The 22,103-nt window shown below is 36.8% G+C and overlaps 1 protein-coding gene and 1 long non-coding RNA gene across 2 annotated transcripts in view; one reads left to right on the forward strand and one right to left on the reverse strand.

Annotated features, from left to right (window-relative positions):
* Positions 1-22,103, forward strand: part of SCAF8 (SR-related CTD associated factor 8) — a 77,018-nt gene that overhangs the window by 43,512 nt on the left and 11,403 nt on the right. The window contains 11 exon segments of the mRNA XM_028508641.2: positions 2,380-2,533; positions 3,386-3,512; positions 6,390-6,570; positions 7,634-7,713; positions 9,429-9,546; positions 11,578-11,709; positions 11,987-12,099; positions 13,731-13,924; positions 17,437-17,537; positions 20,718-20,831; positions 21,781-21,937. Of these exon segments, the coding sequence (XP_028364442.1) occupies positions 2,380-2,533; positions 3,386-3,512; positions 6,390-6,570; positions 7,634-7,713; positions 9,429-9,546; positions 11,578-11,709; positions 11,987-12,099; positions 13,731-13,924; positions 17,437-17,537; positions 20,718-20,831; positions 21,781-21,937 (1,471 nt within the window).
* LOC118500380 lies at positions 3-17,879 on the reverse strand. The gene is made up of 3 exons (XR_004902947.1): positions 17,869-17,879; positions 10,153-10,157; positions 3-250 (listed from the first exon to the last, which is right to left on the reverse strand). It is a non-coding gene; the product is annotated as an uncharacterized LOC118500380 (long non-coding RNA).

A 22,103-nucleotide genomic window follows, 5' to 3' on the forward strand; every position in this document is an offset into this window, starting at 1 on the left:
TTTTTTTTTTTTTTAAGAGTAGGTAACATTACCCTTTTTGGTCTTAATGAGACTCTTTAGATTACCTTAGTTATATTGTATGTTTTCTTTACTTTTAGTTAGTCCAAATTTGAATATTTATTTAGTTACTATACTATCTGTGCTCCTTTTTGTCTTTAGAATCTTCTTAAACAGACTGGAGAGATGTGGTTGATTTTGCTACTTTTTAATTTATTGAAACATTGGTGTTAAAGAAATTTGCTATCATAAGCTTTAATTCATTCACACACACAACCATTTCAGAATTTATAACATCATTCAGAATTTTGATTATTTGATCTAATTTACCTATTTAGTGTCTGTGAAAAGTAGATTTGTGAAGCAATTAATAGAAAATAACTGGTGTGTCAAAAATTTTTTATAGTAGTCGTTTATTAGTGCTGGAAACCAGACTGCTAGGCCTGCTAGATCTGAATGGGGAAGTAGTCTGCACCACACAGAATAAAAGGCACGAGACCCTGCGGGAGAATACAAGGGTGTGTTTACCTTCATGTATAATCAAAGATACTAGAAGGTGACTATTTGGGTGTCGATTTGAAATTTAGTGTGCTCTTCTGACAGGGTTGATTGCAATATAGATTGTGTAGGAAAAGATAAGAATAGATGAAGATTTAATGGTTGCTTTAAAGAAGAACCACAAAACTTAAAAGCTTACCACAAATCTTTTACCTTGTATAAAGGACAAGACTAGGTAGTTCTTATTTCTAATAATAATAGTCTTTTTTAAAGTATATTTATTTATTTATTTATTTTTAGAAAGAGGGGAAGGGAAAGAGAAAGAGAGGGAAAGAAACATCAGTGTGTGGTTGCTTCTCCCGCGCCCCACATTGGGAGCCTGACCCCGACCCACACGCCCAGGCCTGCGCCCTGACCAGGAGTGGAGCCGGCAACCCCTCACTTCGCAGGCTGACGCTCAGTCTACTGCGCCACACCAGCCAGGGCTAATAATTATAGCCTTTAATTAGAAAAAATCTTGTTATAATGGATCTGTATGGAGATATTATCATATCATTGTTTTGTAAACTATTCTTGGATATGCTTCTTGAGACAATTTTTTTAAAAAATTGCTTTGGTACTTTGATAATTCTCTGCAGGCAAAAAGAATGCTAATTTTAAGTTATCTACTAAGTGGTTCTTAAAATAGATACCTTAGAATTCCACTTAAAATAACTCATCTAAAATGTTTATGGAAAAAATTTTTAAAATAAAATACTTCGATTTAGAAATTTCACCAACTTGAACTTGGATTTCTTTGTGTGCGATGAACAAATCAGTGTTGAATTTGTAGGCTTCGTAATACTAATGTTTCTCATTTATAAGAGTTTATATGATAGAGGGTTTTTTTAAACGATAGTAGGAAAGATTACATTGATACTGTATTCTCAGTCATGAACTTGAGGCATTGTTTGTACGTAGGTAGATGCATAGAGTACTTGTCAGCGACTGGCTAATTTTGAATTACAGGATGAGTGTCTTGGGAACTGGAAGATTTTTTTCTATAAAGCAAAAAACTGTAAGGTACTTTTTAAGTGCTCACGTCATAGAAAGGACAGTCAATTGAGAAGGTATGAAGCATTCTTTGTGTAATTTTCTGTGCTTCATTTGATATACAAGAGTTTGCATGTTACTGTAGTTTGGACAAAGTTTGAAATTCATCAGTATAATATTATAAGGGATTTGAAGACAACCAGATGTTTATTCTTAAAATTGCTCTTTTACTGTTAACAGATATATTTAACAGAAGTCTCTTTTTAATACTTAATCTCAACCTGTCGTTATAAATGATTTTCCTAATGGAATAAGTGGTTACAATAGTAACTAACATTTAGTGCTATTTACAGAACTTCTGTATGCTGAACAGTTATGAAAAATATAAATTTGGTTGAATTCTTCTTTGAGGAACTAACCTCCCCTGTCCATATTTTAAAATGAAACTTGGTCTTGATTTACTTATTTGTATAAAAGATAAAGTTAAAATTGACCATGACTTGAGCAGTGAAGTGAGCCCTGACCTGCCTCAGCCTCACGGCTCCCCGGCCGGCCACCGCCGTGATCCCACTCAACCTCGCAGGAAGCTGGAGCCGGGTCCCCATCCCGCCTTCTGCTAAACGTGGCTTTCCTTTACCTCGTGTGTCTGTCCAAGTGAACCTGATTTTTCCCCTCCCAAGGGAGTTAAGGTTACCAAATGCAAAATTACAGAAATAATTTTAGGGTGGAAAGTCTGGTAGAAATTATTCTAATTTATACTTGCCACCCACTACCCAAATAGTCTCTATAAAGTGACTGTGCTAAGGTTTGAAAGCAAAAATCAAGATGTCATTTTTCTTTTTTTTCCTCTAGAGTAAAATAGTAAGAGTATTAAACTTATGGCAGAAGAATAATGTATTTAAGAGTGAGATTATTCAGCCTCTTTTGGATATGGCAGCGGGGATTCCGCCGCCAGTTGTCACCCCGGTCCTGGCCGGCACCACAGCTGCGATGAGCAACACCCCAGGTATGCAGTTTGACAGAGACCCGCTGTCCAGGTGGTCCCCACCTGCCCTCGGGCGATTGTTCGTGTAGGCAGGAATGGCTGGGCTGGGCAGGAGGATTTAGGTTACTGAAAGGGAAAGTAATTTGGAGGAGAAATAAAGTCAGAAATGATATTGTGTGTGTAATTTGTTTCTAAAAAACTGCGGAGCTGAATACTTTTGGTCCCTAGAAACATAAAGATAAAAGAATTAGGGAAGTTGATGTGTTAATTAGGTTTTTTTCCCGATTTAACTGCCTGTAATCTTTTAAACTCACATGCAGATCAACTTGATATCCACAGTAGACTAGGGAAACTTAATATTATAAGGAACCTGAAAAATTATTTAATGGAGCCAAGAATGCTTTAGTGATAATCTCAGAATGTTTCCTCAGTTATTTAATTGACATTTATATTTTTTTTATCATCCAAGAATTACGTTTGGTAACATTTTGGTATGTGTTTAGTTCTTGGTGTGTGCACACACAGATTTTTGAACAAAAAAAGTTTTATACATACTATTTATCATTTTTCACTGAAGATTATATTTTGTGTATTTTCTTATGTCATGAATCTTCTTCTGTAGTAAGATTTGTAGTGATGGCTAAGCCTTGTAGCCACCTTAAAGTAGTTAGTTGAAGACAAGTATGGTGATCCTTTTGGCACTTTAACCCTACCTAATTCTGTAACGGGTTTTCAAAAGGGGGGCAGTAAAAGAAAAATATTTATGTAAATTTGTATAGATTTTATTAAAGTGGCAGAGCACATTTTTTCTTTTCAAGTGTTATTTCGTTACTTACATATTTATTGGGGTGGGTGTGATGTCTTTTTAAAAAGGAACTCCTGTGACACCTGTTACTCCAGCCAACGTGGTCCAAGGTTTGCCTGATCCGTGGGTATCCCAGATAGCAAATACAGACACGCTCACAGCTGTGGCTCAGATCTTGCAAAGTCCTCAGGCCAGCAGGTGAGCAGCTTTTTTGTTACGTTGACAATGATTTAGAACTCATTTCCTAATGGATTGTTTTAAACCATGTGCCACCTAAAGAGTATGTGTTTTTTATTTTGTAAAAGTAGTATCACATTATATTATACTGTGTAACTTGTTTTATTCATTTAGTAATGCATCATGAACACTTTGATCATTAAAGATTGTTTTATGAAAAATTAATTTTATACCAAGATACTGACTTAGTGCACATAGTTTGTGTCAGACATTGTTAGGAGCTACTGTTCCTCCAGTAATGAGACAAGCTCTCCTATCTTGGACACATCTTTCTACTGAGTATCTTTGGGGAAGGCTGACAGTGAAAAAGTATAGATAGTAATATATGACTTAAAACAGGGTAAATCTTTAAAAAACATTTATTTTTAAATCTTCACCGAGGATATATTTATTGATTTTAGAGAGAGAAGGAGGGAGATAGAGAAACATTGATGAGAGAGAAACATCGATCAGTTGCCTCTGGTAGGCACCCTAACCAGGGATTGGATTTGCAAGCTAGGTATGTGCCCTGACTAGGGGTTGAACCTGCATCCTTTTGGTGTATGAGATGATGCTCCAACCAACTGAGTCACCTGGCCAGGGCAGGGTAAATCTCGAGAGTAGTAAGCTAGGTTTGGCAGAAAGGGTCAGAATTGTAGAGGGTAGCCAAGATGATGTGATTTTGAGGAAGTGGCATTTAAATTGGCGGGATATGAGGATAGTCCATCCTTAGCATCTCTTTTTTAACCTATCCTTTCAAAAGCAAATTAATTATGATCTGTCTAATAAAACTTCTTGAACTCTCTTTTTCCACATATTCCTGTGATGTAAGGTTTTGTTTAAGTATTACCTCAGTGAGGTCTTAAACAGTCCTTTAAAACTGCAAATTCTACCTTTTTTTCCCTTAGGCCTCCTTTTCACTATCACGTGCCTTGTTTTTTCCCTTAGTACTTATTACCTTCTGTTACGTTGTATAATTTACTTATTTTGTTTATTCTTTGTCTCTTCCCACTGGAATGTATGCTGTGCAGGGCAAGGATTTTGGGGGGTTTTTTGTTGTTGTTGTTGTTCATTGCTGTATCTCTAGTTTTGAGGGTATAGCAGGTGTTTAGTTTAGTTTCGTTTGTTTTGTAGAATGAATCATGTATATTGGGTATACAGAAGATACCTTAGGGTTGGGTTGTCTGGAGGATGAGGTGGCCTGTGTATGTAAGTTGCTAGAGACCAAGTTGAAATGGTAGATTCAAGTGGGGGCGGAGCCTGGGTTCACTAGACAGAAATGGAGGAATGAGAAGTACAGTATATGCTAAGTAGTGGGGAACTCTCAGAGATATTTATGCAGAATCCACGTAATCTGAACAGTACTTCAGTGAATGGAAGAGGAGAGGAGGTCTGAAGGCAGGGAGTATCTTATCTTTCAGTAACAGTGATAGTGGAAGCGAAGCAATGAATATGTGAAAAATTGTACGGTTAGGGACTCTCACAGGACATTTAATCTCAAAAAGGGACTATTCTAGACTTTTAAAAATATAAAAAACAATTTAATCATAGTCATAGATTGGATGCAGTTTCTACATTTTTTTCAGATGGCTGGGAGACTGAATTGATAACACAAAGTTACTCAGTAACTAATTTTATTTTGTAATACTGATATTTTGAAAATAATTCATAAATGTTTCCATCTAAAAAATCAATGAAAATAAATATTTAGGCAGGAGAAGGGATTTTCCAGAAGAAAGAGTGCATAGAGACCAGAAGACAGTAATTCGTAGAATACGAAGTTCAGAGTAGAGGAAACGGTAGGATCCTGCAGTGGTTCGAACCTGGGTGACTGGAAAACTAACAGTGCCACTGGGGAACAGGGGGGTGGCCCAGGGGGCCGTTGAAATGCATAAGGGAAAGACATGGCCCTCCCTCCCTCCCTTTCCCCCTGCTTCCTGTCCCCTTTTCCCCCTTTCCCTCCTCCCCCTTCTTCCTCATTCTCCCTGCTTCCATCCTGTTATGTAGCTAGCGTCCTCAGTGCAGTAACTCAACTATCAAATTTTTAAAAATATTTTCTTTGCTATTAGTAGTTTTTGTTTATAGCTAAACGACTCCTTTGTGTTTTAATGTTGCTATTTTAGATAGGCATGAAATTGTTTTACTTACTGTCATCTTGAGTGGTGTTTTTACCTTCTTCCACTATAAGTTGAACTTTACTTAAAGAGTACAGATGTCTTTTTTACCAGTAACTTTGCTATTTTTATTTTTATTTTATTCTAAACTGATAATGTTTTAGATTTATAACTTGGTTTAGATCTTGATTAGAAAAGTATTAATTACTTCTAAGATGTACTCAGGGTTTACCTAACTATAAAATATCTTCTATTTTTTAGGAGGGTAGGTGAAGAGAAGGAACATGGTTTACTTTAAACTCTTGTTGCACTGTTCACCTTTAATTTCTTTAATTTCGAACTCTGCTCCAAGGACAGATTTCAGATGGCAGATCTGAAAGATAGCAGTTGTGGTCAGTGCTTGTCTTTACAGCGATTAAGAAGTTAGTTGAAGAAAGGATGAAAAGCTTAGTGAAAAAGTCCATCTGCTTATGATGAGTTCTTTATCTGGTTTTCATTGAATGAACACTCATTTGTTTAAAATTTTCTGACTTTCCAGAAGCAAGACAAATTTAATAAGGAATGTGCAATCTCTGGCACAGAAAATCTATTTTTTAAAAAATTAACTGTTATTTTGGGTTAGTTCACATTTTTTTTCAATCTCCAAAGACTAGAAGGAGTTTTACTGAGTAGAAGTTTCAGATGGGCATTCTTGTAGATAAAGCCCTGCCCCTGTTTGTATTGATTTTCCCTTGTTTCCCTTCCAGTTTCAGCAGTTAATACAGACTTTACAGATACAACAGCAGAAGCCTCAGCCGTCCATTCTGCAGGCCCTGGATGCTGGTCTTGTTGTTCAGCTGCAGGCTCTGACCGCACAGCTCACGGCTGCCGCTGCGGCAGCCAACACCCTCAACCCCTTGGAGCCGGGAGTGTCTTTTAACAAGGTAGGAATGAGAGACCAGATCTGTTCTGTGTGAAGTGTGGAGGTTTATGTATTACCACGTGGGTTCTGATTGCATGTTATCATAGAACTAGTTCCAGATCATATTACTAGTTTTACAAAAGGCTAAACCTGAAAGAAATTGAGTAACTTCATAATTCTGCTCTAAAAACATATAGAATATTTTTGTTTCTATAAAAATAAAGATTTTACCAGCAGTAAAATTGTGAATTCACCATTGAGGCAAATTATTATTTTCTGAAATTTTAAATTTCATTTTTGGATGTGACAAATATATTAATTATGGTGTTCTATAATTTTAACTTGCTATATTCAGACAGTTTAGTATAAGGTCGAAGAACAGCTTTTCTACAAATTATCAGTATTCTATAATACTTCGATAAATTGAAGCCTAATTATATATAGTGTTTTTAAAGTTGAGAACCTTTCATATGTAGTTGTTGGTGTGATACCTTCAGTATTCTTGTTAATTATGGGAATACTAAAATACTTTGGAGGTGTTATCCATATTATTCTTATTTTTGCTACTATTAGTTTCAATGGGAAATACTGATTTATTGAGTTATTAGATTTTTTAGCTAGCAGCTTCCAAGTATAATTTAGTCTGACTCCAAATAGATGACATAAAAATCCTCTAAGTTGATCATTTAGAAAATACTGGAGAATTCTAAGAAAAGTGTATGAGGAAAAGATCATTGATTATAGTCCTAGATGTTTTTTTATCAAGCTTTATTACCATTGGCAAGCCACTTAATTGTAATTCTAATATTCTCTTCTATAGAGTATTAGTGTTTACACTGTGTCATGATTTGTTCTGTTACACAAGGCAGTATATATCAACACTTTAAAGAAAAGATTCACTCAAATAAAATGTTTTATTCTAGTGAAACATAAAATGATATAAAACATTTCCATATTGAATGATGCAGATAAATTAGTGGGATGCCATTGACCTTTAAATAAAATAACATTTGTAACACATTTGTGAGAAACACTTTTTAATCTGTCTCTTCTCTTTTCACTCTTTTCTCCCCCAACCCTCTTAGAAGTTGATGGATAGGTTTGATTTTGGGGAAGATTCTGAACATAGTGAAGAACCCAAAAAAGAAATTCCAACTTCTCAGCTGTGAGTATCATTATGTTTTTCTTTATAACCATAATTTTTTTCTAATTTTCATAAACATTGGATGGGATGATGCATTCTGAACTACTAGGTGTGCTTTGAATGAGTTAGGCTATTATTTCAGAACAGCCTAAATACTTGAACATTTGCTCTAACGTTATGGAATGATAGTAGGGTTGCTGTCTTGTTCTTGTTGCCTTGCTGTATTACTTGTGACTCTCAGAACTTTGCAAATAATTGGACTACATCAAATATTGATAGATCTAGTTGTGGTACTCTCTATGTCTGTGTTAGCCTTTAAGTTACTTAACTCTTTGTAAGAATATTTGAAATAGTAGGAAAGAAACTTGCTTCTAGTGCTAGGAAGTATACCAGATTGTAGGAGTGTATCAGGCTACTCAGAAGTGAGAATTAGGGTTGTAGGGATTTTTTTTTTAAAGAAATTGATGTATGTTTTTATTTAGATCAGTTATTTGTTTCCCCAAGCAATTCTCCAGAGCCCTAGGTTTTGTTGAGGGTTTGTGAGAGCAACACTGGAGAGAACTGTCTTGGGGATGGTGTGGAAGGTGGGAGAAGGGAAGGGAGTGACAAACGGGGAGAGCCTCTGGGAATCTTGTTTCAGATAGGTTATTAGTTTTTTGTATTGAGATAATATATTTAAGGATTTATTTGTATAATATAAAATTATTTAAGGATTTATTTGTATAATATAAAATGCAAATATATATTCTTTTGATAAAGAGATCCTACTTGAAAAATTCAAAACTAGTATTTTAGATTATTAATTGTGAAGTTAGAAGAAACATTTGAAATTATGTGTATCAGTTTCTTCCTGAATGATATGAGAGTCATCTTTAACAGTCCTGTTAACAGGGTATTTATCCAGTGTGGTAATGCCTTTCATTCTGAGAGTTTAACTGATTGTCATTGTTGTATGTTCCTTGATTATTGAATCCTGTTTTGATTTGCTTTCTACACACTCATCTGTTTTGCTTTTTGAAGCAAGGAAACAAATTTGCTTCATTATCTTTTGACATAGCTCTTTAATTTTGAAGATAGGTGTCATTCTTCCCCTTAGGCTTGTTTGTTCCAGATGCCATACTCTTTTTTTCCAAGACCTCACTGTCCTCATTGTTTTATTTGGAATGTCCTCTTTTTTGTTTGTTTTCCCTGTGGCACACAGAATTCCAGGTGTATTCCAGGTGTGAATTTCCCAGAGCATAGTTAAATTATTTCCTCTTATCTAAACATTTTTTTCCTTAACATACCTAATGTGAATTCTTTTCTAAAGAAAGCAAATTTTATGAAGTTTGTAGTCAGTTACAACTAAAGATTTTATATGTACTGATAGAACATTTTCCCCACTACTTCATAGAGAAGTTAAAGTGACAGTGTTTAAACACTGTTTTTAGAAGTGTTTTATTGAACTTTTCTTAAAATATTCTATTGTAAGAAGTACAAATTTATTTATATTTAATAGTGTGAGATAATATCAGATCTTCATCAAAGTATCTCTAACAGGTCATCTATTGAACTATTGAATATATTTCTAGTTTAACATATTTCTGAAGTATTCCATTTCCTTGTTAATATTCTAAAAGTATAAATTATCATAGAGTATATTTCATTTATTTAGCATTGGGGGTTTGAATACTCAGTTATTTTTATATTATATTTACTGGGTTTTAAAATATATTTCCACTTGTTTTCCCTTTTAGTTCTCATGTTTCAGAATCTGTGAACAATTCCATTTTTCATCAGATAGCAGAGCAACTACAGCAGCAAAACCTTGAACATCTCAGGCAGCAGCTCTTGGAACAGCAACAGCCTCAAAAGGTTTGTAACTCCATCTTGTGGTCTTTAGGGGTATTGCTGCCTACATTCTATAAATGGGTGTGGCTTACGCACAGTGATTTGGTGATTTTTTTTTTTTTCTTTCACTATTACTAGGAAGGTCAGTCTTTTTAGGATCTTTACAGTTTTTTTTCTATAGTCAAAATGTACTCTAGAACTTATGAATTGATTGAGAACATTGTAGAAATTAATTTCAGTATACTGGAAGTGGAGAACGGAAGACGGAGATGGTGTTTCAGTGCTACCACTTAGTCCCTCTTCACCTAGTTCCCTGTCAAGCGAGGTAATGATGATTTTCCAGTTGTGGATGGTAGTGATGACAGAGTAAGTTGCTGCCTTTACTTAGGCTGTTACCATGTGGCAGGAACTTTATTAAGTGTGATTACATTTAATGCTGATGAGATAGGCCGTTTCAACACCCATTTTACACCATAGGAAATTGAAGTTCAGTGAAATGAAACATTTAATCTGTCTAATATTCAAAACTTTCTGATGAAAATGAATTTAACATCACAAACATTAAAAAATAAGCATCGTTAGACATATGATATGCACAGAGGTGAACAGAAAAGCAAGACCTCAAGTAACCTTTTCTCTATTGGGGCACATGTTTCTGTGTGAACACAGGCAGAATTCTAGTTTCTGTAACAGGGACAAGTGAAAGACTACAGAAATATGGAAGGGGGAGAGTTACTTTAGACCGAAAGGGTAGTAAGCCTTAGACGCTTGCTGCTCGGGTCTGACCTTGATCTTTTGATGCAAATAGTAAAAATAAAATGACTATTAATGATACTTGCTAGCCTGGAATGTGTACCTGGAATAATGAGAATGGACTTCCATTCCTTATTTTGCAGAAAAATTCTGATTAGAAGTGTTTGGAGTAGGTACTGTATTTATGTCAGCTACAGATCTGCCTAAGAATTCAGGAAGTTAAAGATAGAGAAGAACATTTGGATGTTTAAAGAAAAACACAAATTTTAATTCAAGGAAAAGAAACAGGTTGTCAGTGATATACTTTTAAAAAAATGACAGCTTTTACAGAGACAAGAGATAGTGGTGATGGAAGAATTTATCCAAATAGGTTTGTTCATTCGTGAAAGGGACACTTTTGAATTGCCTTGGTTCCAGTTTTATTTACAAGTTTTAGTAGAAGCAATAAAATCGAGGTAAAACCCCTGACCAGCTTGTAATTAACACCAACTTATTGAAGTGAAAGGTGAAAGTTAATATAAACTTGAGATGAGGAATCTCATTCCACTCCCCCAGACCTCTCAGCTTAGTTAGTTGCTCTGTACATTCTCTCTAAAATTTTAGAAGATACAGTAATAATACCTCTTGGAAAGGAGTTGGATGTTCTTAAAAGGTTTGTTGTTCAAAAATGAATGATGAAGAGGGAAGTGAAGCAAAACAAGTTTTCTAATACATCAAATGGATAGTGTTTAAAACAAATTTAGAATTGAGAAGTGTATCCACAGAGCAACAAGTTGAATAACTTGTGTAATTGGCTCCACTAATCCAAATGCCTTACTGTATTTAAGATATGGTGAAATAAGCAGAAAAATTAAGCATTTTTATTTACTAGTAAGCTCAATATGGCTGTCTAAAAGTTTTTGTGTCGAGTCTTAGGGAAAGAGGAGGATTTCTCGTGTCCCTCTAAACATGGCAGCCCTCACCACGTGCAGGCTGCCATTGTATATCGTTGATGATATAATCCCCATATTACTTCTTGATCGTTTATATCTTCCACAACTAAAAATTTATTTGAAGAGCTACTTGATCTTCTCATTCTATTCTAAAATTATAGTCCTCACCTTTTATCCTGTTCCACGCTTTAAGCAAATTTGGATTTAAACAGAAGAATAGGGTTAGATTATTGATTATAGAAAAGTAAGCATGGGATTTCTTTATGGGTTGGACTTCTTTTAAAGGATTGTCATTTTTGTGTGCTCCAGTTTTTCTTTGTGATGGCATTCACTATTTCCCAATGTCTGTGTGTTTGTACGTCCTCAAAAGGCGACCCCTCAGGACAGTCAAGAGGGAACCTTCGGGTCAGAGCATTCCGCGTCCCCGTCGCAGGGGAGCAGTCAGCAGCACTTCCTCGAACCGGAAGCAAATTTGGATGATTCCATAGACATTCAACAGCAGGTAAAAAGTAAATGCTTTTCTGGGCCATAAATTTGTAAATTAATTAGAGAAAAATGTTACAGAAGATGCTAATTTTTACTTTAGGTACACTATTTTATTATTTATGTAAAATAACGGTAATGTCTTGAGTGTTTGCCCCCCCAGCCTGAGCTCTGCACTCCAGCCATTTTACTGTTAGACATGAATGCTACTGTGGCGACTATTTTGTGAGGCCGAATTGTCACCATGCACTGGATCTCAACCATTTTCTTTGTTTGCTCTTCTTTTGACTTTTAAGGACATGGATATAGATGAAGGGCAAGAGGGAGTGGAAGAGGAGGTCTTTGAACAAGAAGCAAAGAAAGTGGCTGTTCGCTCGAGATCAAGAACACATTCACGCTCTCGTTCAAGGTTCTACATGATATTTAAAAATAGTTGTGTGTAAACTTCTAAAATGTTGGCTTTATTTCTTTGCATCAGGATTAAAGGAAATGTTTTTCTTAGAATGACATGTCTCAGAAAAATAATGCAGAAGTAGAAAAACAGAAAATACTTTGTTGGCCCTGGCCAGGTGGCTCAGTTGGCTAGAGCATTGTCCCAGCATGCCAAGGTTTCAGGTTCAGTGCCTAGTCAGGGCACATATAGGAGTCAGTCAATGAATGCGTAAATAAGTGGAACAACACTCTTATGTTTCTCTCTCTCTCTCAAAACAACAACAGAAAGCTCAGTTTTTAATTGGATATATCTGTGGCCATTTATTTGAATAATGTACATAAATCACAGCCATGTCATGAGACATTGATTTTGTAGTATGCCTGCTTGTAGTTAATAATATTTTGATGGCCTTCACCTTTTAGGATATTAATGCCTCCGAACCACAGTTAAATCGGGGTATAGAGGAACAGCTTTAGAAATTACTGTATTTCTTACATTCCATTTCATCTCATAATAACACCAAAAATGATCATAAAGGTAAAACTACATAAATCATTTTTATGAACAGTAAAGCAGAATATCAAACTATTATATAACATCCTCCAAATGTTTTTCTGTGTGTATGGGATTTCCAGCATGGCTAAGGCACATTAATGTACATGCTCATTCAAATTTGAGCTAAAGATACTTTGTCTTAACCTGGTACATTTTTGTGTAGCAGGTAGGACACATTGTTTTTACTGCAGACTATCTTAAAACTGAGTCATTAGTCCTCAACATTTTTTATACCCTGTGTTCTTCACATGGGTACCCTGAAAATACTTACAGTAAATGCTAGAAGAGGAGGCAGTATTTTTGACCACTTCTTCAGTCATTTCCTGCTTGTTCCAAAATGTTATTTGTATTTACCTCTTATAGATGAGATCCTGTCGATTCAGCTTTCTGTAAATGCACCTCATGTCACTGACTCATCTGGCTAAAGCAGTTACAATGTCAGTGCTGCAAACTTTGTGGTCGTGTAGCAGCTTCTTTATTTCCTCCTTAGTAATAAGCATTTTGGAGAGAATCAAGTGGCATATGGTTGACAGGAAAAAAGAAAGACTGTTTCAGTATCACCTTATATTTTAAAGGCAAGCACCATGAAATTTTACAGAAGTCCAAAGCTCATAAGCAGAATTATATAGTGGCCTGATTCTTTGCTGGAACTATTCTTTGTTTCTTTTAAGAATGTAACATTTTGTCACTTCCTAAAGGATATTTTTATTTTCTTGGGTTTTTCATCCTTGTTTTTGACCCTTAAAAATAAGTTGGAAGACACTAAGAGAACATGAGCCCTTTCTGGGATCTCATTCTCCTGTTCTTCTTGGTTGTGGATAATAATCCAGACTCAGTAGGGATTATTTAAAAAACAAAACAATTTATGGCTTGTGTGGACCTGAGCAGGACAGAGATTTGGAAAAATACATATTTGATACTTGATTATACTTAAATCTTTTTTTTTTGAGGTAGATAAATGTAAGGCAACCATTCCCCCCCTTAAAAAAAAAGTAAAAATTTGATAGAAAAATAACATCATTAGTCATAAAGTCTTTTTTTTTTTTTTTAAGATCACCCAGAAAACGGAGGTCTAGGTCACGATCTGGTTCTCGAAAGCGGAAGCACCGCAAGCGGTCGCGCTCGCGCTCACGAGAGAGGAAGAGGAAGTCCTCGCGCTCGTACTCCAGCGAGAGGCGGGCCCGGGAGCGCGAGAAGGAGCGCCAGAAGAAGGGGCTGCCGCCCATCAGGTCCAAAACGCTGAGTGGTAAGTGATGCACGTGCTTTTAAAAAACTTGGGTGGCAGCAGATGCTAAGAAAGTAGTTTTCTGCTTCAGTCTCTACATCTTATTTTAAGACAGAGGATTTGAAAAGTGGTTTGGTAAATGAGTAATTTTATCCATGGTTTTTATAATGTGATGGGGAGAAAAGAAAAAGGAGCCACTTCTACTTAAATACTAAGGTCAGTGAGAGTTGATGTTTTTGAAAATACAAGTTAAATGACAAAATCCAGGACTTGAGTAATGATGTATAAAGCGGACCTAGAGCATAATGTCTAGTACGTGGACACAGTGACTTCTGTGCATAATGTCCTCACTGGTGGACCGTCAGGTTTGTAGTAGTTTTCATAGGAAGCATATAAATTTTTAAGCTAATTATAAACTTAGCTTATCCGTATTGAAGGAGTGACTCCTGTTGTATAAACTTCCCCTCCTTTAGGTGTTAAACTGTAATGCATGATTAAAACAACTTCGATAGTCGTGGGAGTTTATTTTAGGAGAGGGCTGGGGGAGATTCACTTAGTACGAGTGTAGGCATAGGAAGGCAAGTTGTAATTAGGGCCAGATTCTGCCCAAAGGAATTTTAGTGGGTTATACGACTTCTACGGTGAACCCGTAGACTGCAGATGGGCAGATTACATAAAGTAGAGCAAAGTGTTTTTCTTTGCCAAAAACTGAACATTGATCAGGTAATCTGATTTCCAGAGATCTCCAAATTCTGTCAAGGAAATAGATAAATAATTGGTATAACTTATAGTAACGCTGAAGCATCTTGGAAGTTCAGGCTTCTAATTAAAGGCAGTAAGTAGCCTTCTGCTCACTGAGTTAGGGCACTTTCAGCAAGCTCTGGCAATTTTGCCAGAATCTTACCTGATTATGAGATCCAGTGTTAATCTGATAATGGTGCTCTTCCTCACTCTGAAAGTTTCTGTTTATCTCTCAGGGTGAGGACCCCTAAAGGACCCAAGAGCGAGACCATAAAATCGACTGTGCCTTGCCCAGAGAGTACCATGAAGACGTTCAGAATCCCCAGTTTTAGGGCTTGGCTTTTACATCCTGTCTCTTTCATTTAGTCCCTCACCTACTTTGTCGTGTTATTGCTGCCACCACTTACATAGTTATTGACCGTGAGATTTATTTTTCTATTGTTTTATTTTCATGAGTAAAACACAATTTTAAAAAAACAGAAAGCACATAAAGTATGGCGAAACATTTGTCTGATTTATTACCTCAAAACTCTTCTTACTAAGAAGCAATATTCATTTTATGTGGCTCCCAACACATTTTAAACACATGCAGTAGTGTTTCCCTACCGGTAGTCCTTAGAACACAAGAGTTTTTATGAATCATTCTGGGTATGTGAAACACCCAGCGAACAGTAGCATCCCAGGAGTCAGGTGCCCCCTCCTCGTGGGGTGGAAGAGACTCATCATTGCTTTCTGGGAAGAAATGAAGTTACCCATGGGAATGGTTTGTAGAAGGACAGCGTTGAAAGAGTATGGGAAACATGGAAGAGATTTCGGGGAGATGAAGGCAGCTATGATGTGCAGGACAGAGTAAGAAGAGGTGGGAACTGTTTAGTGAGAGAGGTCCAGAAAGTTGCTAAGCGTTTGTGGTGAGCTGATCAATGGTCCCCCAAAGATGTCCACATCTAAATCACTGTAGCTTGTAAATATGTTACATGTTAAAAGGGACTTTGCTGACCTGACTAACAAGCATCTCGATGTGGGAAGACTAACTTGGATTATTCGGGAGGACTCAGCGTAACACATAGATCTTTATAAGAGGGAAACCAGAAGGCCAGAGAGAGAGAGGGTGATGTGAAGATGGAGGGAGAGAGACAGACATTGGTAGATGCTGCACTGTTGGCTGTGAAGGTGCAGGTCATGACCCAAGGAATGCAGACAGCTTGTAGAAGCTAGCAAAGGCAAAGACACAGATTTTCCCCTGGTGTCTCCAGAAAGAATGCAGCCAGCTCACCCTGTTTAGCAACATCAGAACTGTAAAAGTACACATTTTTGTGTGTTTTAAACTAAGTTTCTGGTATTTTGTAATAGTAGCAAAAGAAAACTTTTTCCCTTGAGACTGTTAAATAAATTACATGTGCACAGAGTGAGACTACAAGAGGCAAAGAAGAAATAGTAGGGAAAGAACGATTGCCTGGGCTCTCTTAGCTGGCCGATTCCCAACTTTATGCAGACGTGGAAAATGTTTGCGCTCCGACCAGCCAGAGGAGAGACCTGGTTGAAAATACAGTCAATGGGCATCTTATAATAGTTACATTTTCCTCTTGTTCTAAATTAGCTCCAGAGTGAAACCTACTCTAGTCCTGCCCTGTTACAGATCAAAGGTAATCAAAAAGCTGGAAACTTATTCTTTGAAAATGACACTGATAAAAGTTCAAGTGCAGCTTGATGTTTGACTCTTGTGGGTGTTAGGAGCGCTGACCGCCCCCTGCCCTGCCCCAATAGTTGAAAGTCTGCATGTGACTTGACTGCCTGGAAACTTAGCTACAGTCATCCCTCAGTGTCCATGGGAGATGGGGTCTGTGACCCACTCAATGATAGTAAACTTCAAGGATGCTTAAGCCCCTTACGTAAAATGACTTAGAACAATGCGTACATTTGGCTCCCACTTCCTCGAGTTACCAGTGGTGGATTGAAAATACTGTTTTCCGTTTGCGATTGGTTGAATTCTCAGATGTAAAACCTAGGGACACAGAGGGCCGACTTTATGTATTGAGAAAAATTTACATATAAGCGAACCTGCAGAGTTCAAATCCGTGTTGTTCAAGGGTCAACTATACATTAAAACTCTGCAACTGTACTACCTGTAAATATTTTTAAAGTAAGTGTGTTCAGGAAAAGGAGATGTTTATGGAGGCGTGAACAGTAATAGCTAACAGTGGTAAGAGGTCTCACGTGTGACGTTTATCAATGAGATGTGGATTCCATGTCTTTCATTTTAACACTTAAGAAGTTCTAATTCAGTCTTTTACTGTTTGTATCTTCATGCAAATTATTTCTCTAAGGATGAGATACTGATTTGGGATTTAACTGTTGATTAGGGATAAGTATCCACTTAATCTTTCCAGCCCGGAAGAATACTTAACAGGTACACTGGATTGCAATGAAAAGTGGATTTGAAACTTGGTTGCACATTCAAATTACCTGTGGTGTTTTAAAACTCCCAACCCCTACTCTGTTATACTCCACACCATTCACCGTCTTACACAGTGGGACCCAGGCCCCACAGGTGGTTCAGGTGTGTAGCCAGCTTGAGAACAGGTGACACGACCAAGGTTGACTTGGCATAGATGTGAATGGGTACCTAAGATTTTAGTTGATTTTTAAATATAACGGATAGAAATGTCATTTAACACCTATTTTAAATATGCTGTCTTAAATTTTAATGTTACTGTTCATAGAGCTTTTTCCTTAGCACCTTGAAAAAAGTAACTGTCAGTGATTTAGGTCATTTGTCTCTTATGTCTTGACAGTCTGCAGTACTACTCTCTGGGTTGGTCAGGTGGACAAGAAGGCGACACAACAGGATTTAACCAACCTTTTTGAAGAGTTCGGACAGATTGAATCCATTAATGTAAGTATCAGTTGTTGAAAAATAAAGTAAAAAAGAATAGGGTTTCCACTCATACAGAGAGTCATTTTGGTTCCTAATTAGTCAATTGTATCTGCCTTTACTCATCTTTACCAGGATTGTCTGACTTTCATCAGTTCTGTGTATATTCTGCTGTTGTTTATTGCCTTGCTTAATTAATTTTTAAAATGGAATTCTTAACAAAAATTCCTAGGGGATTTATAGTAGTGTAGCACTTGATTCCTAAAAACGTCAAGTGTTTGAGTTGCAGGAACTAGTGTGATCTAGTTTAATTCCTTTTTTAGAGAAAGGAAAGGAGGAAACTGAGCCCCACAGAATTGTACTCCCGTGCACGTTAGCATATAGGTAGTTTGGAGACAGCGCTGGACTTGGGGTCCTAGTCTTTGGCCAGCCTCCTCCCTCCGCTTCCGCCCCCTCCCTGCCTCTTCCTCTGGAAGCCAGCCTTAGACAGGGGACCCGTGTGGCCACGGCATCTCCAGTCATTGGAGCTTAACTTTTTCACTCCTCAGCTTAGTTCTTTCAGTGATTCTGCCCCACGCACTGTCCTTCTTTGAGTATTTTCTTCTTCTTGAAAGGCTGTTGTTTTTCCCTGGGGCCAAAACTAAGTAAAGAAATGCTTTATATTTGTTTATTTGAGGACACTTAAAATTAACTAACTCTATGATTGTATTTAGTGTTATTATACTATGTCTATTGATATTTACTAGAAAATTAGCTCGTTTTCCTTTCTAGTGTTAGACCCCAACATTCCTTATATGCCCAAACTTGACTTTTCTATATTAATAATAGCATTGTTTATTTTAATTGAATTTGATCATTTTGTGTTTTACTTTCAACTGTGTTTGATCTCATTGGAGCCTCACAAGATGTTTGGTTAGTAATTCAAATGCCTTTTAACTTACCAGTGAAGAAACTAAGTGACTTTCCTGAGTTACACAGATAAGAAGTTGGTGACTGGTTAATAAGTAGGTGATTGGTTGAGTGTCTCAACTAGTTATTTCAGATTCCTCTTTCTACACCATGAGAGGGCTGTAGGTATTTTAAAGTTCACCTGTCAAAACATAACTGTCATTCAGAATCCATGAACATATAACCTCTAAATTTTTTTCTGATTGTTTCTTGCCCTCAAATTAGAGGTTCTCAGCCCTTGTTGCATATCAGGAAAAAAACAAACAAAACCAGAGATGCCCATGATCACTGTCTTTAGAAGCTTATCACAGTCTTGTAAAGCTAGCACCACGGCACTGAACACATCCTGAATCCAAGTAGCGTTTTGGATTTTCACCTCTTTTGTGGTGTTGGTAGTTTCTTGCATCAGTCATTTGGGTATCAGTTTCCCTCCTCTTCTGTGTTACCTTCTAAAAGCATCGTACTGAACTCACCATGTGATAAAGTGCGGACTGGTCTTACAGAAGATGCAAGGCCACATGGAGCTGGGATAAGCTGTGTAGTTGGGGGCCCTTGTACCCACCAGTCTGCTAACCAACCCCACTGTGAACGAGAGCACCGCTGACAGCAGGCGGAACCAGCTGGCCCCGGCCAGGAGACCTGCGCAGTTCCACTGCAGGGTTGTAAATGACATAAAATGGGCCAAGACACCAGTAAGGGAATAAAGACTCTTAGAAAGAAGAGATAATAAGCGTGAGCCACATGGAGAAAACATACCAGGTCCACAGGATACCAGGGAGAGCAGCTGGACCCTCTGCCTGGTGTGTCTGTCTGTAACAAGCCCAGAGGAAGGTCTGCTTTCTAGGGAGCCTTCCTTGACTACCAGCACTGCTGGGAACCCGGAGTCCTCCGGAGTCCCCTAGATGCGTTGGCTCGGCACCCCACTGGCACATCAGGTACTAGCTGGGGCTTACCCAGCAGCTCTCCGTGTACCTCTCGTCTTTCCCAGTTGGAGCCTGGAGGTGGTCAGGGCTGGTCTTCTTTATTTGTATTGCCCGCCGTGTCAGCAGTAGGACTTTGCTTACTATAGAGACACAACAAATACCTGTTTGTACATCTGTGTATATATATTTGTACATCTATTATATTTTGCATATAAATAATAGAACATTTTATATGAAAAAATAAAAGCGTAGGGCTTATGAATAATAGGCATTGAGTTATTTTGTGAACTGAAGTATACTGAATGGCTAGTGATCAAATCTTGGATTTGAAAAATTGATAATAAGATTTAGAAATCTTTTACTTGGTTTTAGAGGAGTTTAAGGACCATTAGGTTTAGCATTTAATAGGTCATTAGAGAGTTTGAAGAAAATACTTTCAATGGGCTGGTAAGGAGTCGGGTATATATGATAGGAGTTGAAATATGTAGGGGTTAGGTAGACTTCTCTTTGGAAAGGGTTGGTATTAAAGTGACAGTAGCTTGAAGTGCTAGCAAGACCAAGGGAAAGGTTTTTATTTATTTTGACAAACAGAGCTTATGAGATACTGAGTTACAATGAAGTGATAGAATACCTTTTGAGTTCTTCAAAAGAAATCGAAATGCTGTCTGTTTTTCTGAATTAATACATTAAGGATAATTTTATGATCTGATAGTCTGTTGAATAGTTAAATGCTTTGTAAATAAAACAGCCTTACATTGAGGCTGTTTTGGTGTTCATTTTAAAATCTATTTCCACAAGTACTTGGACAAAATTACATTTTATAAAATTGAAAAGCTTTATTTTTTATCATTTGTTGTAGATTATAGATTTTGTGTTAGGGATAAGATACCTAAAACAAAAATTCTCATACATTACTCAATATAACATTTGAAAAAATGGACCTTACACTGTGAATAAATTGTATGCCTTCAAATATGTTGGCCATACAATACTATTTTTCTTTTATTAGGTAGTATTGTATGCGGTATTTATACTTTTAAAAATAGTTTTTACTGTGTATCAGAGAAACTTTTAGTTTATGTGATTATTTAAGATTTCATATACATCGTGGCTTAGAATAAGATACAACTAATTTTTGAATTTTGGAATTTGTTTAAAACTAAGTAATTAGTTGCACATGAACCAGTAAACAGATAGCTGGAGGAAGAAAAGGGAAAACAATTCAGTATTTGTCAATAGTCAATGTTCTGTTCCATTAAAACCCTAAAATGCCAAAATGAATTGTACTCCACATACCCCTTCTAAAGTAAACTTTTTTTTTTTTAAATAGATGATTCCTCCCCGGGGCTGCGCTTATGTCTGCATGGTTCATCGACAAGATTCATTTCGGGCGCTTCAGAAACTTAGTTCTGGGTCGTACAAAATTGGGTCCAAGGTCATTAAGGTGAGACTGGGGGAGGAGGGAAACGTGGCTTTTGTTTTATTGGATTATTAGAATGTTCCTGTATTTAATTCATTTTTTAAATGTTTTGGGCAAACTATGACAAATTTATTATTTCAGTATTGTTGAGTTATAGAAGCAGACACGGTAAAACAATAACCATACTTAGTCAAACAGTTCTTTTAAATCACACGTGGACAGGTCAGCATTTTATGAGCAGATCTTTTTAATTTATATAAGTTTGTCTTTACTTCTCAATGCTCCCTAATCATACCCCTTAATTATAGTATTAATTTCTCCTTCTTAACTTCTTGTCTTATGTAACTCAGGCCCTTGTAAAGGGTTTATTTTTATTTTCCTGTTAGTCTTTAAACTGAGTATTATGTATTTTTCCAATTTTACTTCTATGACTAATTTACACTTCACTTCTATTTGGAGATAATTTATGCCATCAGTGCCTGCAGCTGAATTAGAAACCTGAAAGTAACTGCTTTCAGGGGAGTTAATGTGCCCATGCTTTGTTCCTTTATGGCAGAGTCTCTCTTTATAAACTAAAGTGTCTGTCGCTGGTCTCTTTCGCATTTTCTGGAGTACCAACAGCTTGTGTAAGTTACAATGACTATTCCAATTATCGGTAACGTAGCTTGACATCTTTATGGTGAAAAGTAGATTTGGATATTGTTTCTGAAAATGTGTTTTAAAGTTACAGTAAGAAGTGGAAATAAATCGCATAAACACCATCGGTGTCTAGTGCAGGATTTATTTTACAAACAAAAGCAGAACATGGAGAAATTTTCGTGGCCACTGCTCTTTCACCAGTGATGCTGTACCCGTCCACTGGCTTTTAAAGCTAGTTTTATTTGTACTTACATTGTCTACATGTTTTTTAATGTTTTACCTTGTTTTTGCAGTATTTATAAGCTTTCATTTTTCCTCTCCTCATTCCTGATAGATTGCTTGGGCTTTAAACAAGGGTGTGAAAACAGAATACAAGCAATTCTGGGATGTGGATCTTGGAGTGACATATATACCGTGGGAAAAAGTTAAAGTGGATGACTTGGAAGGTTTTGCAGAAGGAGGCATGATTGACCAGGAGACTGTCAATACTGGTAAGAACCATAAGGGGGTGCTTTTATTGTTTTAAAAAAGTACACTTAAACAGTTATAGTTGATACGAGTTTTTCATGATAGGGCGAATTGTGATTGTTCTAGCTCCTGGATTCTTCCTCCCAAAAGGAGAAAAAAGATGAAACCCTACAGTGTTCAGTGTACATG

This window comes from Phyllostomus discolor, chromosome 4 (assembly GCF_004126475.2).
Source record: "Phyllostomus discolor isolate MPI-MPIP mPhyDis1 chromosome 4, mPhyDis1.pri.v3, whole genome shotgun sequence".
Taxonomy (NCBI): domain Eukaryota; kingdom Metazoa; phylum Chordata; class Mammalia; order Chiroptera; family Phyllostomidae; genus Phyllostomus; species Phyllostomus discolor.